Here is a 20,735-nt window from a genome sequence, read left to right as displayed (position 1 = left end):
GACAACAGAAGTCATTGCGTCATAGTAATTATATTTGGGAATTTCCAGGCTTGGCTTTTTCAAAGTAAATCTATTATTCCTGGTTATATTTGTCGATGTAGTTTGAGGTGCTCATTAAAGAAACATTATTGTGTCGTTTATTAAAGATTGTTGGATCAATCTCGTAATTGTAGAGGACATAGAAATAGGCTGGGTGTAGGCCTAAAACTTCCACCAAAACAGATGTTGCTTGCAGCAGCAGCGAGTGACTGGTAGTATTAAGTAAAGTAGACAAGGATATTACATAGGTCTAGCGGCCTATAACTATATATAGTCCAGATTACCAAACATGGCAGCATCTAAAGACAGTGCAGCTGGACCACCAGCAGTTTATGTAAGATTTGAAGATCTTTCACAGCCATATCCACCGAATCTAAATGACAAGCTTCAGCTTTATTTTCAAAGTTACAAGAAATCTGGAGGAGGTGACATAGATTCTGTGAACATACACACACAGGATGATGATTCATTTGCAATTATCATTTTTGAAAAACTAGAAAGTGAGTATTTTATGGACGTTTATTTTAATTGTGACTCCACAATTGATTTACAGTATCTACAGTATTCTAAAGTTCTCCTTTGTAGAGTTCACAAAAGTGCTGCAGTGATTTATATTTCTGGTTGACATTCATCTCAAAAAGATGTACTAGGAATTATTTAAAGTGCACATGATTTTGAGTACACCGGACCTACGGTTTATAGTCCTTATCTGAGACTATACCACCAGAAACGAGTGCGAGCCTCAAACATATGCCGTTAGAAAACACTGTCAACTACGTTTGATTGGCCGACCTATTTCCTAAATATAAAACTCGCTCCTTAATATAAAACTCGTTCCTAAACATAAAACTTCCAAAATAAACTCCTTTCTAAATCATATTAAAGACCATATAAAGATATGAATGAATAAAATATATATAATACGTAAGCATTTTTACCAATCAATCAGAACTGGGTTGACATTGTTTCTATACAGTACTCGTAAGTGCCTCAAACCCTTGCCATACGGCGGCATGGATTAAGGTTCCAATGTCTTAACTGCTCGGCCATACACTCAGATATTACCTAAATTTGACCTAAATTGGATGAAAAAAAATGTATTTGTGTGAAAAACTGTAAAAAAATATTCAAATTATCTGTCAGATAATAATAATAATAATAATAAATGAAAATTTATATAGCGCCGGTATCCTCCACCCATGTGGCGCTCATGGCGCTTTGTGCATTAACAACGTGCGAGAACATCAGCGAATAGCGACGTCTTTAGGTTGGTCTTGAAACTGTTTAGGCTAGTCGAGCATTTAACTGTTGCTGGTAAGCTGTTCCATATCACTTGCGGCCGCAACGTAAAAAGATCTCTGACCCCACTGATTTTTCGCTCTACGCTCTTGAAGAAGGTTTTGTGACAATGATCGTAGGCCTCTGCGGGATGATTCGTAACGATCCACAAGGTCAGATAAATAAGCAGGAGCACTGTCATTTAGGATCTTGAATACAAACAAAGCAAGTTTGTACTTAATACGTTGTTGAACAGGCAACCAATGCAAATCCATCAGGACAGGAGTTATGTGAGCGTTTGATTTTGTATAAGTTACAATTCTAGCTGCCATATTTTGCAAGCGCTGCAAACGTTGTATTTGAGATTTTGGTATGCCAAACAACAAGGCATTACCAATGTCAATTTTAGAAGTGACAAATGAGTGTACAATCAATTCAGCTGTTTTCTTGTTAAGATTACCGCGAATACGACCAAGGTTCCTAATCGATATGCATGCTGCTTTGGATACAGTTGTTATTTGTGCTTCCATAGTGAGATTACTATCCAGCATGATTCCCAGATTCCGGACCACCGATGAGGGAGCGATGTTAGAGTTTCCGATTCTGATATGTGTGATGTTGATTTTGGAGATGTTACATTTAGACCCGACGATAATAAACTCTGTCTTTCCATCATTCAACTTTAGGTAATTTGTTGTCATCCAATTGCGAACATCTTCTATACAGGCTTCCATCTTACTGATTGCTGCAGCAACATCCCTTTGCACTGGATTTAACTGACACATAAATCTGTGTATCATCTGCATAGAAATGGAAATGTAGACTGTGTTTGCGAATAATGTCACCAAGGGGAAGCGTATAAATGGAAAACTGGCCAGGCCCAATTACTGACCCCTGTGGTACACCATATTCCAGGCAAGCTTCATCTGAGAATGCATCATTGATACAGACTAGCTGACGTCTTCCTGTAAGATATGACTGGAACCAGTTAAGAGCAACACCATTTATGCCAATGCGATTTTTCAGACGGGTTATCAGTCTTTGGTGATCAACTGTATCAAACGCTGCTGACAAATCCAACAACACCAATAGCGTTATTTTCCCATCATTCATTCCTTGTAACAAATCATTCTGTACCTTTAAAAGGGAACTCTCCGTGCTATGACATGCACGATATGCCGACTGGTAATTCTCATTTAAATTATGCTTTTGAAGATATGGAGTAATGCGTGATGTCACTACACGCTCCAGAGTCTTTCCAAGAAAAGAAAGATTCGACACCGGGCGGTAATTTTTCAGCGTGTTATGATCCAAGTTTTGCTTTTTTATTAAAGGACGAACGTGAGCAATTTTCAGTTCATCTGGCACTATGCCGGTATTAAGAGAATGGTTAATGATTTCCGTTTTTAGTTGAATTTAAACCATATTTTGTCTTTTTATTAGTTACATAAATTATTTTGAATTTTTTTTATTCTACGGAAATAACTTTATCAAAACTGCAAAATAGCATATTCTAAAGTCTAATTTATTTCATGAATAATACCACCAAACTTGCGAGTTAGGATGACTATAATGAGGCATTTAATAAAAAGGCAAATTGCCTTAAAACGTAAATGTGACATGTTTCGAGAAACTATTCTCATCATCAGAACAGTAAATTTATTTATTCTTTATTTTCATGTTTTTGGGGGGATGATACATTAATATTATTTTATAAAAACTAGTTAAAGGTAATACGAGAAATGACATGGGAGTAGATTTAAAAGAAAGAACTTAATCATTAAGTTACTGTGTTTGTTTCTAGGTGCACAAAATGTTTTGGAAAAGAAAGATCATACATTGGTTATTGGCAATATGAAAATTAAGTTAGTAGTAGAAGAAGCTGGAATGTTCAAGGTGGGTTTTAATTTTTTAAAGAATATATATCTACTAATACTATATATCTAAGTTCTACCGGTAAAATACTATGTGTTAAAATAATAACTACAAATTCTATGTTGAAAGCAAATATAGTTTTTGTTTCTCTATAATATATATATATATATATATATATTTGTGCCAGTTCTGCGGTACATTTCATTTCGAAACCTGAGCTGCACTGACGAGATCTAATAAGATCGAAACAGTGTCTGCACATTGGATATATATATATATACTTTATTGTTTTGATTTAGCTTTTCGCTTTTTTTTTTGTATCTCCATTGAGATCCAGCCACTGATACCCACAGCATTGTCATTTTTTTCAGTAATTTGCCTTTGGATTTATATATATATATATATAAACACATCAGGCAAGAACATTAATTCTAAACCGCCCGGTGATATACTGAAATTTAATTAATTAATTTGAAACGATAAAGATGAGGAAATCTGTGAGAATGAGAAAAAGTCGCCCTAACCGAGACTCGAACTCGGACCGTCTGCTTGATATGCAGTTGTCCTAACCATTAGACCACTGGGGCTTTCATGGTATTGTTCAAACTCGATTGGATAGCGACTCTTTAACATTCTCGGCGTGGTACGGCGGAACAGCACTAGTCCTCAATTGTACGCGCACCAGAGATCAAATTGATACGCCCTCATTTAGTTTTCCTATAAAAAAAAAGTTCTACTGATTCCACCTATAATCAGAAGCCATGATGTTTCCTTATCAATTACAATCTCGGAAACAGAAAACAATGTACAATAGAATGTAGATATGTTTGACTTTGACCCACAGTAGTCATGAGACTACTTAAAACTGATAAATATTCATGAGTAAAACTGTAATCTACAGTTAATAATTTAATTTGTTTAAACATACTTGAAAAAAACAGAAATCAGCCAATGGATACCATTACTTCCCTTTAACACCAATTGAAATGAACAGATAAATAAAACAATGAGAAATATTATAAAATAAAGACCCATATAAATTGTATAAAGTGATTAATAGCAATCCCAACAATTATAATTCATTCAATTACATTTAATCATTAGGCCCTAATTTTATTTTAATGTTATATTAAAATAAAATTGAAAATATCTTAATATGTGTTCCAATGATAATCAATGTTTTTCTAAACTGTTTTTTTCTGAAGTTAAATCATATTTTGTTTGTATATACATTTGCCGAGAGAATCATAGTATTGATTTAATAATAATAGGATGTACCAGAACTTTCAATGGAGGGTGGTCTACATGATACTAATCCACCTTCACCTCAGCTTCGGTCACCATCTATTGACAACAGCAGTGATGCTGAAGACCTTTATGGCAATGACCAGCAAGGTGGAAGAGCTAATTCTAGTGAACAGCCAATGAGACCAGAACATAAAGATAATGATGATGATTCACTGGACACCACAAATGATGACCCACCAGGTGATGGTGATGCACAGCAGCCATTTCTAGAAGTATCTTTTGAGGATCTCTCCTTGGATACAGTATTGATGTACTTTGAAAGTAAGAGACGTTCTGGTGGTGGATCTATTGCAACTCGTAAGGTGGTTAAACCAGGAGTGGTACACATCGTTTTTGAGGAATCAGCAAGTAAGTGTTTAATTGTTGTGTTGATAAATATTGAATCATGATATTTAAAAAAAGAAATGTACAAAAATTGTTGTATCTGATATACGTCACTTTCATACATTCTATTAATTAATGTTAAAGTGAAGTTGTATATGTTTGTTAATATCCACAAATGCAAATAACTGGAAACTGCATGTGTGCATGTATCCATTACAATGTATTGTTTGTTTTTGTATATAAGCTACGGAACGTGTGGCAACAAGGCTACATGCTTGGGAAAAACAACCTATACATGTTTCCTTATTGGAAGAAAGAGGTCCAGAACCAGACACCATTGAAGTCAGTGGTTTCATTTCTTCAATTCCTGAGGAAACGCTGGAGCTGTATTTTGAGAACAAGAAATCCGGAGGAGGTGATATTTTAAAGTCTAGTATGAATGAAGACAAAACTAAATTTACCATCAAGTTTTCAGATGCAAATGGTAAGAAACACCTTGTTTTTAATATTTTTTTGGGACGGACATTCTCATGGTGCACTTAATGATGCACTTGCAAATGATTTTTATCAGGTAATATTTAATATTTATATATTTCCTCTTTAGGAGTGTTTTGTTGATAAAAAAGTAAAAAAAAAAGTACATAAAAAACACTGACTTAGTTTTTCTTAAATCTTTGCCTTTGATATAGTAATTTTGATCTCATACACAACTTTTATTGGTATTTTCAATCACAACAGAAGTTATGATTTATTTATAAAATATTTAAGTTTCCATTGGTTTTGTTGCAGTTGTAGAGAAGGTTCTTAGACAAAAACATGAGTTAAGCAAATGCAAACTTGTGGTTAAACGTCCTGGAAAAGAAATTTACCGTAGACAGGGAAAAAGGTTGTCAAGAATTGTTTCTGATTTTGAAAATGAGCCAGCTTCTCTAAAAACCGATGATGATGCAAGTGTCCTGGTCACATTTGATGAAGAGAAGTTGGATAGGGAAATGCTTTTGATGTACTTTGAGAGTGAAAAATATTCTGGTGGTGGGGAGATTTCAAAATCGCATTTACATCAACCAGGAAGTCTAATAATAAAATTCAACAAAATTGGAGGTACCATTTTAGTTGTATTATATCACATTTTATTTGGTTATTTTGGTTATGATATCTCATTTTTCATTAAACCATTTTTCTCTGCAATTCTCAGTATTGCCATCATAATCAGTTTATAGTATTACTGCTACATGTACAAAAATGAAATTCAACTTTTGGTATATATTTTGTTTAGAATTTTAATCCATCAAATTTATTTAAAAAATTAGTTGCAAATCAAGTTTGCAGTCGGTCACATAGATGTCAAGGGCAACATGTAGATGTTTCATTAATTGAGGAACTTGATCCTGCACCAAACACTGTAGAAGTCAGTGGTTTTCCGCCTATGGTTGGAGCAGAAACTCTGGAGATGTATTTTGAGAACAAGCGATCGGGTGGAGGAAATATAGTGTCTTCTAAATTGAGTGAAGATGAAAGTAAATTTATTGTAACATTTGAAAATGAACAAAGTAAGTATGATGTAAATGTACAGTAACCTTTAAATATTTGTCAATGTGAATAATTATTTTGTATACAGTATTTATTATCTTTTATATTACTGTAAAAGGGTTTTACCAAATTATTTGTATGTAGCTGCTGCTGTTATATAAAGCTGTTTCTAATGGCACAAAATGTTAACATAAATGTATGCAAAATGTTAAATTATCAACTGCCTGAACAGCATTTAAATATTCAATAATCTTATTTTTGAAAAAGAGTTCCATCCAAATGTTTATGTTTATACTGTTGGCATAGAAACCTTGCCTTCATATCCCATGATTATGGATACAGTATTTATGTTTGTGGTACTGTAGACAATAATGGAATTATCATTTGTTTACATATATTTTTTTGCGGCATTTCAGTTGTGGAAAGAGTTCTCTCACAAGATCACAAGATAAACAGGTGTCCTCTTATTATTAAACGCCCAAACAAAGAATGGAAGTATAAGGATAATATGGATAAGTCAGTACTCGAAGTAAATGAAGCTGATGAAAATACTGATATAGAGCTTTTGCAAATGTATTTTGAATCAAAAAAATCAGGTGGTAATGGTGAAGATGTTAATGTAGAGTATGATAAAGATAGAAATGTGTGGACAGTCAGGTTTTCAAGTTCTGAAGGTAATTTTAAGATATTATGTGAAAGTTCATTGAACCTAAATATATTCTGGTAAATACTAACAATTTTAAATAAATATGCATCAAACATCATATCAACACAATGCATTTATGAATTATTATTTCTCACTCACACACAGAACCAAACTTTTAAGAACAATTCTAATTTGAAGTTATCATAACATATGACATTTCAATTCTGTTATTCTTCAGTTGCTGATAATGTCTTAAAAAAATCGAACCATAAATTGGGCAAGAAAGATATTAAAGTTCAAAGGCCAAAATTGAAAAGAAAGATTTTTAGTAACAAGCCAAATGCTAAGAAGGCAAAACAGGAGGATGAAGACATTGTTCCATTGTTAGTGGAGAATGTGAAGTCATCAATATCTGTTGATCATTTGAAATTATACTTTGAGAGCAAGAAAAAATCTTGCGGAGGACCAATTGCTTTAATGCAGAAAAACCAGAAAGTTACTGGCAGTTGGATTATACATTTTCAACAAAATAGAGGTACATAATTGATAGTTTTGCTTTGCTTTTCTCCACAAAATAATAGTTTTCATCATCATTACTTATATATAGTAAAAAATGTGTGAGAAATGTATTTTGTAAACAATGAAATATAATCATTAGTAGCTTGGTTGCCAATATTTTTTTAGATTTCTTTAGAATTCTAAAAAATCCAACTCATAAATTGTAAAAAATGAGAACCCAGTAACACAAAAAAAGTATTTGAGAACCCCTATTTTTAGTTTAATTTTAATATGCATTTTTTATAGTTGCTGAGGCAGTGGTTCAACAAAGGCATCATGAGCTGTCTGGAACAAGATTGACAGTTAGACTTGGAATGAAGCAAGTAAAAAGACCTCTCAATAAGAATAGTTTGTTGATTACTGATCTTCCAAAACAATTAAATGAGGAAATATTCGACCTCTATTTGGAAAAAGTTACTTCAATGAGTGAACCAACAGTCAAGTTTGGAAAAGATCCCACAAAAGCTATGGTGACTTATAAAGACCCTATTAATGGTAAAAGAATATTTACCTGAATTATTTTATTGCTGAAAGTATTGTGGAAATTAATAATAATAATAAAGTTGACTCAAACAAGAGCTGTCACTGTGACTTATGCTACAAATTAAATATAATCATATACTGTATCTTATTTCTATATGTTCACAGAAAATGTGTGAATATGCACTTCATAAATTTTATAAAATGACAAACTAGACAAGAAGGCAATTATTTTCCAGATGTAGCACTTTTTTTTATAGACTTTAAAAAATAATTACTAGGTATTTTTTGACAGATATTGATGAGGTGATATCAAACATTAAAGAAGAAAAACTTTGTGATGTAACAATCGATGCAAGGAAAGTGTTTGATGTTGACACAGTCATTGTGAAGAACCTGAAAAAGTCATGTACAAAGGAGATGTTGAAACTTTATTTTGAAAATCCTAGCAGAAGTGGTGGAGGACCAATACAAGAACTGTATATTGACAAAGACAGACAAGAAGGAACAATACAATTTGCCAACTACAAAGGTAGGTTGCAGATTGTTTAAACTTCATAGTTTTGGTTTTATAGAATGTTGGTAAATTTTGTTTTAAATAAGCAGTTTTCATAAAAATTATTATTTCATGAAAGATATACTGCAGCAGTTAAATGAAAAAAAAGACTGTTTTTTTATTTCAGTTGTAAAGTCAGTTTGTAAAAGAAAGCACAAACTTCACAAGAAAGATCTGGAAATTTGTCTATTCCATGATGAAATTGGTGAATTTGTATCAGATGGCTCTCAGTGGATACCAGATCCAGTTTCTATCAAGGTCGATCTTTACCTTTTGACCTTTGCTTGTAAGAATCAAGAGTTCATGAATGAATTATCTGCTGCTGGAATACAGATACAGTTTGATAAAGATTCCCCTGATGTTGTAAAATTACATGTTGATTCTGTATTTGACGTTAAAAATATTCATGATTGGGATAAACATGCTACAAGTACCTTTAAACGCCTCTGTGACCAATTTGATATCAAGTGGTTGAATATTGGAGATGAATGCTTTGAAGATTTCCAGCCATACATTGCAAAGGCAGAAGTGGAAGGTGTGGAATTGCAATTGCATGACTCGTCACCATCCCTGATAATCGTAGGAGCAAGGCATATTGTTAAGGATGTTACGTGTCAGCTTTCAAAACAACTTGATGTTATGAATGAAGACATCAAGAGAAAAAAGAACATTGTAGAAAAAGTTGAACAGTGTGCACCTGAAAAATTGAAAAAAATCCATTTGCTTGATTTTGAAGAAACCGCTAAAAGTAGATTTGGAGTAGATTTTGTCGTTGATGATAATAGCAGTACAGTAATCTTTAAAGGACTTCCTGGTGACATAGATTCGGCATCTTTGTATCTTTACAGAGATCTGGAGAACATTGTTGAAGTATCTTTTCTCTGTGAATCCGAGATTTCCAAGTATCTGCTGAAATTCTATGATGATGTCATACATTGTGTACAAAAAGATAATCATCTCCACATTGAATATGTTATTGAGGAAAACCGTGTGAAGGTGTATTCTAAGTCTCTTGATCATGCCAAGGCTGCAAAATCCTCTATTGAGAAAATAGTAAAATTTCAGAAATATCTTCTTTCAAGTGATAAAGTTAAAGTAATGAAATCAGCTGAAGGCAAAGAATTACTTGAATCTTTTAAAGCACTAGACTTGGTGACTGTTGGCTTGTCTCAGGTAAAGAGTGAAATGTGCATTATAATTACAGGATTTAACATGGTTGTGAGTCAAGTTATCAGCAAATTGGAAGAATTCTTACTCACCAACCAGATATTAGAGAAAAGAAAAGCTGTGGACAAAGGAGTAGTTCTGTTACTAGAAAAACATCACTCACAAGAAATTACTAGTGTAGAAAAAGCTCTGGAAGCATTTTTTGTAAAGTTGATACCCAAAGTAGAGCTTGGCTGTGTTATAATCAGAGGTAATCAAAGTGGTCTTGATAAAGCTACTGAAAAGATTATTGTTTTTGAGAGCAAGGTGCAGACAGGAAAACAACTGATATCTCAACCAGGTATGGCAAGCTATTTTAAGGAAGAAAAAGGAAGAAGAGCTTTAAAATCTGTAGAAAATACTTTTAAATGTATTATTGAGGTTGATGGCAAGTTCACAAGTACTGAAACAATGCAAGTACTGTTGCAATACAGGCTACAAAGAGGAGTTGAGTTGATCGTATGTAAAGCAGATATGACAGAAATGAATGTTGATGTTATTGTCAATGCTGCAAATGAAAAACTTCAACATGTTGGTGGATTAGCTAAAGCTATTGTTGATGCAGGTATATAAAACAATACCACTGAAAAGTGTTTTGTATAAATATTCAAGAGTAATTTAATGTTATGCCGCAGCAATGTAATACATTGATATAAAGTTTGCTTTCGGAAAATAACTGTTAAGTTTCTCAATAGTTCTTTCCAGAACTATACATATACCTCAACCTTTATATCAACATATTGATTTTTGCCAGGCAACCTTCAAACAAATAATTTAATATGCTTTTTTCGTTTTCCCACTGTCATATCCAATATCTAAATAAAGTTTACATAAACATACTTTACATGAGGTAAACCAGTACTGTACATTGACAGTATATTTTATTTTTTATTCTTAGGAGGAAAAGAAATACAGATAGAAAGTGATGAGATAATGACAGCTCGAGGTCGAGTACTTTTGTCGGGAGAGGTTGTTGTAACTGATGCTGGCAAACTCCCATGCAAAAAGGTTATTCACACTGTTGGTCCAAAATATAACCCATACCATTACCAGTCAAATATGAAAATTATGCTCAAGAAATCAGTGACAGGGGCTTATGAAGAAGCTGCTAAACTTAGATTCACTTCTATTGGCTTGTCAGCCATTAGTTCTGGGATATATGGCTACCCTTTAGCACCATGTACACAGGAAATCTTAGAAGCAACTAAAGAATATTTTGATGATAATCCTAGATCGACACTACAGCACGTGTACTTTGTAAGTGTCGATATGAAGGTTTGTAAAGCCTTTGAATCAGCTGCCAAAAGTGTCTTCAAAGTTATGCAGGATGAAGAGGATGATTTTGATTATTTTGATGGACTTGCAGCAGCCTCTGCCATACCAACTATTTCAAATTCTGGACTGAAGATAAATAATGATGTATTAACAACAAAAGAAGGCTTTGATATTAAGCTAATTAAGGGGAAAATTGAAGATTCAAAGGTACAGTATGACTTTTATTACCATATTGTATATTTAAATTTTTTTACTCTAATAATACTCTAATTATTGCACTCGCTAACTGAAAATATGTTAAATGTATTTCTCCAGGTGGATGTCATTGTAAATACAACTTCATATGATCTTAATCTGAACAATGGTAATGTTTCTAAAGCTCTTCTTCAAGCTGCAGGTCCTCAACTTCAACAAGAGTGCAGTGCTATAAAAGCTACTACAGGGAATATTGCATTAAATAGATTTGTTGAAACTGGTCCTGCCGCTTTGAATTGTCGGAAAGTATTCCACACATCATCACAACATTATCAAGGACCACCCTCAATGCAGGTCTGCTATTACTGTGTCTTTTTCTGATAATCTCCCAAGTTGTTCATGTCAAATTTACTGAACATCTGAAACTTCCAACCATTATAATATAGCAAATTATGAGATTCTAAATTCTTCTAAATATAATCAGATAACATTATGTGCATTCTTTTACAGTAGAACATTGTCACCAAATTGTATTATGAAATGATATCCTAGAAAAATGTTTGATTAATTTGATTTCAAACATTTCTTCTTTCAGCATATAAGAACACTTCTCAAGAACATATTCTTTTCAGCATCCACCATGAAGTCAATTGCCATTCCTGCACTAGGAACTGGAAATCTACAGTATCCAGCTGATCAAGTGGCCAAAGTAATGTATGAGGAAGCTATAGAGTTTAGTGCAAATCAGCCACAAAGCAACCTGAAGGAAATACATTTTGTGGTTTATCACAAAGATACCAGAACAATTCAGGTTTGTGTTTTCATTCAGATTTCATAAATTAATAATTAATTATTTTACTTTCAAAGACATCATCATATTATTTATTTAAACAAATAGTCTATGATATCTTTCTTGATCTTTTCAATACTTAATTTGATGTCACTAGTATTTGCATGTTACAGATGTTCTAGATGCAAAATTTGAGAAACATTTTTGTTTCTTTTTATTTTGTGTTATTGGAGGATATGTTTAGTGTCTTTTCAGCTTTTCCCTTCATTGGCACTTCTGTTTTTTTCTTTGTATGTGCGCCTTTCTAAAGTTTAATAAATAAAAATAAATAATACATTCTTTTCATTTTATTGTTGGTGTTTTAGGCATTTGACTCTGAAATAAAGAATTTACAGTATCCTGACCAAGAAGAAAAAACACTTAAAAAATTACGAAAAGAAGATCTTGGAAACAGAAGTAGGCATACTTCAGTTTTAAAACATCAACGAATAACTGATTGATTGCTATATACAGTATATTCCATAATTCATTCATTTATTAGTGTCAAATTTATTAAATGTTTTTAGTAATATGATTTTTCTTACCTGTAATTCAGTTTTCAATATAAGCTATTTTAAGTCCATTCCAAAAGATAAACAGAACTGGTTTGATAAAATAAAGCATAAGTGTTTTCACACTTAAGCACTTAACTCTCTTGAATTTTTAAGCAGAAACATTGATAAATTTCAGGTCTTTTATAAAATCATTTATAAATATTATTGAAATAAAAATATTTAAATATTGTATGCATTTTTATTTATGAAAATTCATTATTGAAAGTGATAGATAACTAGTCTTATAAATAATCTTAATGATTACAGTGGATACAGTTAACTTCAAACACCCTGCTGCAGCAGCTGACCACCTTTCAAACTCATCACCATATAAACACTTTAGACGGTTGAATCAACTTGAGGCAGAGATGGACATAGGATGTGTAACTGTTCAAGTTAAACAAGGAGATATAACAACTAGTGATGCAGATGCTATTGTCAATTTAACATCAAGTGCTTTTGATTTGCGTAATGGTAATTACAAAACCTATAAAAAGTACATGCTGTTATTAGTTAAAATGCTTATTGCAATGATGATACTTGATGTTTAATTGGATTTAACCCCAATATTAATATTGTAGTTGTATAAAAATGGAAATATATGGTTTTTTAAAACTTTTATTTAAAGAAAAAAATGTATTTTATAAATTGTTCACACTTTTTTAATATGACTAATGGTGTTTGAGTTCTATTTTCAGGGGCTGGTTAAGCACATCACAAGATGACAGTTTTATTTATTTTTCTTTTCTGCTACACCCCTATACTATTTTTTTTATTATGTAAAAGATTGAAAATAAATAATAAATAAGTTGCCTTATTAATCAAATCTATTTTATATTGTAGGAGCTGTCTCAAATGCAATTCTTAAAGCAGGAGGAACAGCCATTCAAACGGAATGTACAAAGAACAAGAAATGTAAGATTTTCCCCTTCTCATTCAAATATTATTTAGTAGGAAAACAATTCAACAAGAGTTTTATAAATTGTTAATGCAATATTTGCAAAAATAAAACACTTAATATACTGTAGTTCTACATTCACATTTGTACTGTTGTGTTTTTGTTATGAATTACTGTATTTAACTAAGAAGTCCTTATTTTCTTAGTGCCTCCAGAAGAGGTGTGGACAGGTTCAGGTAGACTGAACTGTGGTGCAATTTGTCATCTGCCTATTCCCGATGACATCGGTCAGCTTAAAGCAATGCTAGTCAGAATAATGGCAAGAGCCAACAAGTGGAAGAATGACACAATAGCATTTCCAGCTATTGGTACAGGTAATTATTATAGGAAGGACATAACTTAGTAAATATGGGTGTGGATTTTAAGTATTTTTTCTTAAGAAGGAAAGAACTGAGTATCTGATGTGATTTTTTTTATTGTAGGAAAAATTGGAAAAGCACCAAAAGAAGCAGCTACATTCCTTTTCGAATGCATCTTAAAATTTTCAAAGAAAGAAAATCCAACCAACTTACGAAAGATCCTGATCATTGTGTTTGAAGTGCCAATGACTTTAGAATTCATTTCTACTATGGAAGATCTACAAGGACAGCAGCCTCAGCACAAAGGCTTTTTTCAGAGAAGTTATGGTAAATATAAATCTAAAAATGTTGTCAATATTTTTATTTAGGCTTAAATTAAGGCTAATTTAATTAAGTTTCATAACATAAACATATATATTATAAACTATTTATAGAAAATACTATTTAAAACAATAATGAAAAATTAAATTCACTGCTTGGTCAAAGAATAAATATTAATCAAGTATTATTATTACTGTCTACAAAGTACAGGCTAAAAAGAATAATTATGCTATATTTATTCAAATAAACGACAAGGTGCATTGATTGTTTAGGAGAGTTTTTATGCTAGAATGTCTCTCAATATGAACAACTACAAATATGAGTCAAGAAGTGATAAAATACAGTACAAATTATATCAAAATGTTTTGAAAATTGTAGATGGATGGATGGTAGAGATGGATTCTAATAAAAAATACAAATGTGTTATAATATTGTGTACTGTATTATGAATCCAAGGAAAAATTGAACACATTTAATCGTGGGAGGTATTTATTTATTGGGAGTGTTTATTTGAGGAACCTGTTTTATCAAATCAGAACATTTATTTAAATAACTAGAGGTAATATTTTTTTGTCTTTTTACTTTGAAGATTATATGAAGGCAAAGGTTCTAGGAACAGAGGAAGCAACCGACGAAGATGCTAATACTAGCCCACAACTTGCTTTTAAAATCTTATCATTAGATGAGGAGGGAATTAAAGGAGCAAAGAGTAAAATACAATCAATAATAGCTGAGGAAATTACAGAAAAGGTTGATTTTCAAACATTTCTAAATTAAAATATATATTTAGGAACTTAAAGATGTATTCTCCCCCTGAAAAAATAATTCTTAACATTTTTGTTGAATATGCCATTTTAATGTAACATAATAGTTAACCACTTTGACCAAAAATTGGATCGGAAAAAAAATGTATTTACCTAAAACAACTGTAATTTAAAGCAAAAAATGGTCAAATTGGCTGCCAGTGGGTTTTGTGTTGAATATAACCACTTGTTTCATTTTATAAGTGAAACAATTAGTTTTTTTTTTGTTTTTTTTCTACGGAAGAGATTAACTTATTAAAACTACAAAATAACATATTCAAAGTCTGATTTAACTAATCTTCATTTTTCATGTTTTTGGAGAGGACAATACATCTTTAATATAATGGTTTACATGAAAAGAGTGTATGTTGTTGGTAATGAACTGACTAAAAAGATTTCTCCAAAAAAATATATATTTGTGTGTGTCTTTAATGCTATGTGTGATTTAGGCTAATTTCACTACAGGCATGTGTATGCGAGTTTGGTGTAAAGATTATGTAACCAGCCTGTCAGACAAAGAACAGCAAAAAACAAACGGGTGAATTTGAAAAGAAATAGGTTTTTTTAAACTACTCATATCAAAAAATCTGTATATTAAATCAAATTATGTTTTAAAATTACAAATCTCAAATTATAATTCTTGCCTCTTGTACAAAAATGAAGTTTATTGAGAAAATGTAATTTCAGTTTACTTTATTAATTTAAGACTGTTCGCCGGCTTTTGAAAATTCTGTCCTATCTTTTAACACTAGCAGGTCTGAAAAAATACTAAAAAGTGGTCTAGAATTGGGACCGTGGTCCGGATTGCCTCCAAAATTTAATGGAGTGGTCCTTGACCACATATCTATCCTGTATTTTCATTTTGGTAAAGATCTTGCAATAAATTTTATTGTTTAATCCTGCTAAAAAACAACACATGTGATCGATTACATACCTTCTTGGCAGAAGTAAATAATTTAAAGCATTATTTAGATTTTCTTACTGAAGGTTTAAAAAAATGTAAAAATGGCAGTGTTCAGGTTTCTTTTTTAGAAAACAAATACAGTGTATTTGTATTTTTGTAAAAATTCACATTATTACTAATATTATTAATATGAACTGTAATATTCATAACACTGATTGTCTAACATCTCTACTTAATTAAATTCCAACAGCAAACAATTTTCTTCCTCTTCCTTTGCAATATTTTTTTTTTGTTCCAAGATTTTAGAGAAAGAAGTTTTCAGCCGATTTACTCCACATCAGATTGTGAAGTTAAACAAGATTGCTGGCAATCATGAGGTATGAGGTACATTTTTACAATTCAAAACAGTGTAGGATTCCTTTTTTAAAATAAAAATATAGATAAAATGTTAAGTATAATTTATTTATCTATATCTATTTTTCTTTACCTTAATAGTAACATTATTTTAATCGGTCTTCATTTTATTTATCACTTTAGGTTAATATTAACACTCGTAACATCAAGTCAAACATCATTGAATTGCATGGAAGGCCTGTTAATGTAATGGATGCTCAACAAGCCATATTTGATTTAACTGATAAAATACATGAAGCAGAAAAAGAAGAAAAAGAAAAGCAGTTAATTTTAAAGGATGTTAAATGGTATTACACAGGTGTTAGTAATGACATGGTGGAATTTGATGGTGATATTACAGTTTTGCTTGAAAAAGCCTACAAAAAAAAAGGGAAGTATGTAACGTATACTGCAAGTAATAATCACAAATACAAGGTGAACATTAAGGATATGGAAGAAACTGATTTAACAATGAAGAAAACCTACCTTGTTATTCGTAATGATTTAACAGGTATAGTGATGTATACATATTTGTCATTATAAGCATTTTTATCTAAATTTAAACCAAATTGCATGAATTCAGTTTACTGAGTATTTTACAGTGCTATAAAATAATCCTTCTAATTCATGGCGACAGAAGTTGAAATAAAATTAAAAATGTAACCACAAAAAAGTTGGACCTAATTTGAAAAATTAACTAATTACAAAAGTAGGAAATCTCCCACAAAAAAATATCATAAAATACATAAAAATATCAATTAATACACCACGAAAATCACCCAAAATATATAGTTTGGTATTTTATACTTCCGTTAGTGTCCACGTGCATCATATAATTTTGACTACTTTTTTGTGTTGATTAAGTCTGTAAGCAGCTGTAGTTTTATTATTTCAATAATTTCATATCTTAATTCTGTAGATTACCTGTTAATATTTTATCATTGAAATATTTTAAACTGCCGACTGATCAACAGAGTTCAACATGCATGTCCCTCTCATCTACGTCTTGCCCTCGTATTCGACATGTACATGCACGTTGTCACTTTTCTGATGCGCACCCTGATTAATATTTAGTCTTAACACAATAAAGTTCCATATCCAGTATTGCTTTCATTTTTGAGCTTGTAAAGGAATACTAAATAATGTATAACAAAATCAATGGGCTAAATACTTCTGAATTTTATTCTTGATACAATTTTTAAAAAAATTTGAGTACTTTTATCAGGGAAGGGTGTGCTTTTATTATACTTACTCATCCCATGCGAATTAGAATATGACCACATATTAAGGCAGAAAATGACCGTGCGGAGCACGGGTAACTGCTAGTAATAAAAATAACAGATAGCAAAAATAATAAAACATATTACACTGCATTACCAAGGTTAAAAGCAAAATCAAACCAAACGATACTAAACTTTGATGTTATTAATTTATGCGTTGTTATCCTGTCATAGCTGTGTTGAGTCTTCCTTCTCATTGGAGTCCAATGAAGAAAAATGAGCAACTCAAAGTAGAAGATCTTTTGCAAGGTAGTAGCCAATATAAAAGTGTTGAGAGTCAGTTTACTACTGCATTGGCTAATCAGTTTCAACTACGATCTATCATCAAGGTTTGTACGTTTATGAAATTTTTAAAAAATGGGCCACAAAACATTTTTGCTCAGAATTTGGTTGTACTGTAGGCCTACAACTTGTTAGACATAACTGTAAGCTGAGTCAGTCCAATTGCCAAAGAGGATACATCCACATATGAATTTGTGGTAAGGTATGATGTATTTTGGACCAAGTTTACAGTCATATATCAGCTAGTGCCTTACGGATATACATTATGTTCAGTGTTTAAAATAAAAATATGTACTCTATGCTTTTATGTTTATTAATTTTTTTTTTTGTAAAGAAATCTGTTTTCAATTTATTGAAACAAACTTTATATACAAACACAGAAGGGTATTTTGTCTGATTTTACAATGGCTTTATGAATTTTAAAACTTATTCTTATTGGTTTAAACAATCTTTAATTATATCCCATATTTTGTTTGCAGAGTATTACCTGTTCAACAGCATTTAACTGTTATAAACATATTTAGCCTCTAATAAAATGGAAAAAAATGACTAACCACTGAACAGTACTACATTGATTTTAGAACTGAATAAAACTTCTTCTGTGTTGCTAGATTCATATGTAATATTTCTTTCATTATAGATAAGTCGCATTCAGAATATTGAGTTGTGGAAACAATATGCTGCTAAAAAAGAAACTTTTGAAAAGACTATGCCTGGTCAACAATTTGAACGAGTGCTGTACCATGGCACTGATGAAGGAACTGTTGACAAGATCAGCAAAGGAGGTTTCAACAGAAGTTATGCTGGAAAAAATGGTAGTTTAAAAAATTGCCATCCTAGAGTAGTTTTTTTTTTGTACACAATATTTTTTTGTAACAATGCACATTATTCTGTTTATAGTGTTCTATTTACACTTTCAGTCAATTTTGCCCAATTTTGAGTTGGTTTTGCGTTCATTATTTTCAATAACATTTTTTATTAATCCCTACTTTTATTATTTTAATAATCATTTCAGCAACTGCTTATGGGCAAGGAACTTACTTCGCTGCCTGTGCAGGTTATTCTGCCCAAACACAATATTCTCAACCAAATGCAAGAGGAGAAAAACACATCTTCCTGTGCAATGTGCTTGTAGGTAATTGTGCAAAAGGCAAAGGTGGCCTATTGGCACCACCACAAGGCTTTCACAGTGTTGGAGATAACCCTACCAACCCGTCAATTGTTGTCATATTTAACGATGTTCAAGCCTATCCTAGTTATCTTATTACCTTTAATTAGACCAAAATTATTTGTAGGGATATTGATAGTTCAGTATTTTACGTTGATACAGCTAGTTTAAGTACAATGCAGTAGTGTTTTATTTTAAAGCAACATTGCTGTTAGGTACATTTTTAGTCAAAATAATATATAATTGCACCAACTATTTAGTGATGGCCTCTATATTATCTGATTGTGACGTATTACAAAATGTGGCATCCGGTCATTGTAAACAAGAAATATTTCTTTAAAAAAACGCCGCTCAACTTTTTGATGTAGTAACAATTTTAATTTTTTTTTTTTTTATTGATATTCTATTTAATCATTTAAGAAATAATGATTCATTATCAGTTATTTTTGTATCAATCAGTAGTAAAAATGTTGTGTAACGTAAATATAGTCTGAAATGAAAACTAAAAATATAGTACTGTACAGTACATATTGTGGGGTTGAGGCGTTACTTCCTAAGGCCGTGGGACCCCAACAAACAACAAACAAAAATTAACAACAAACAAAAATTATAATTTCCCAGCCGCCGATAATCAATCAAACAATTCTTCTATACACACCATTCGGCAAAAAAATTTATTATAGAGGAAGGATTGTTTTGACAAAGATAAATTGACAACCAATACCCAGTCCGAGTTTCCAAATATCCATTTTTCCATAGTAAGTAAAAGATTCCGCGTGATACAGTTTCCTAATGCTTCCGTCCTTTTAAATGTAACTGCCTAAAGGCACGGCGTGACAAATGTGTCTAAAAAGCACATTTTTCACAAACATTTGCTGTTCAAACATTTAGTCAAATAGCTAAAGGAGAATTACTTACTTACTTCCTTACTTTACTTAGCTGAAGTTTGCATTTCACTTTATTCCAAATCATAATTGTTTTACATAACAATTTTAAATCAAATGACAATAATAATAATATTAATATGAAAATGAATAGGGCAACCACGAACAAGCAAAGCTTTACAACTAAGCTAAGTATAAGTACAACTAAGTATAAATTAATAATCTGTCATGCGGTTTATGAGGAGATAGAGCTATGCTATTAGATATACGATAGGAACTGTATGTATGTTAAGCATACGCATTGAATGGAAATTAAAGAAAAGTTATCTTACCAATAAAACTATATGTGAACTGTTCAATTCTCTTTTTGTTTGTTTTACATTATTGTTTGTAAATAAAAGTAATTTAAGACAATTAACAGACAACTAGTAGTATCAGCACAGAAACCACTAAAGCCAAACTTTCAACTGCGGAAAGTCCGAAGTAATAATTCATAATGGATTCTCGACTTACTGTGAGAGCTTTGAGATCAGTGTATTTGTCAAAAACTGTCCACTGTCGGATTTCTAATTATTAGCAATTTTTATATATTTTTCCCCCTTCGCTTAAAATAAAGTCATAGGAAACCAATATCTTGTGCCTAAAAAGATAATATAATCAGAGATGTTGCCCTAGTTAATCAGGCAACACCCTTAATTTCATACTAATGATTTTTCTGCCACTAAATTAAAATTTAGATCCAATTTCATCGCAAATAATACCCATATAACGTTATAGAAGTCAAGGGCTG

At 31.6% G+C, this 20,735-nt stretch overlaps 1 protein-coding gene across 1 annotated transcript; it reads left to right on the top strand.

The window, feature by feature from the left end:
- Positions 1 to 313: 313 nt before the first annotated feature.
- LOC144837057 (protein mono-ADP-ribosyltransferase PARP14-like) lies at positions 314 to 20,297 on the top strand. The gene is made up of 25 exons (XM_078692040.1): positions 314 to 539; positions 3,122 to 3,213; positions 4,464 to 4,848; positions 5,069 to 5,308; positions 5,614 to 5,925; positions 6,135 to 6,374; positions 6,771 to 7,028; positions 7,239 to 7,535; positions 7,805 to 8,053; positions 8,334 to 8,570; positions 8,722 to 10,365; positions 10,699 to 11,282; positions 11,391 to 11,624; positions 11,866 to 12,081; positions 12,426 to 12,516; positions 12,921 to 13,127; positions 13,497 to 13,568; positions 13,758 to 13,925; positions 14,034 to 14,237; positions 14,821 to 14,981; positions 16,238 to 16,315; positions 16,476 to 16,842; positions 17,786 to 17,940; positions 18,534 to 18,708; positions 18,909 to 20,297. The coding sequence occupies exons 1-25, from the start codon at positions 329 to 331 to the stop codon at positions 19,169 to 19,171; spliced, it is 7,140 nt and encodes a 2,379-aa protein (XP_078548166.1). The 5' UTR covers positions 314 to 328; the 3' UTR covers positions 19,172 to 20,297.
- The last annotated feature ends 438 nt before the right edge of the window (positions 20,298 to 20,735 follow it).

The sequence above is a fragment of the Antedon bifida genome, chromosome 3 (assembly GCF_963402885.1).
Source record: "Antedon bifida chromosome 3, ecAntBifi1.1, whole genome shotgun sequence".
Taxonomy (NCBI): Eukaryota; Metazoa; Echinodermata; class Crinoidea; order Comatulida; family Antedonidae; genus Antedon; species Antedon bifida.
Note: the sequence above shows the minus strand (reverse complement) of the source record. Positions and strands in the feature narration are given on the sequence as shown.

Bases quoted from the DNA above. Each gene is read 5' to 3' on its own strand.
- LOC144837057 (XM_078692040.1), top strand. From the start codon at position 329: ATGGCAGCATCTAAAGACAGTGCAGCTGGACCACCAGCAGTTTATGTA. The intron at 7,536-7,804 runs GTACATAATTGA...CATTTTTTATAG, and splicing joins ACATTTTCAACAAAATAGAG to TTGCTGAGGCAGTGGTTCAA. The intron at 12,517-12,920 runs GTAGGCATACTT...TAATGATTACAG, and splicing joins AGAAGATCTTGGAAACAGAA to TGGATACAGTTAACTTCAAA.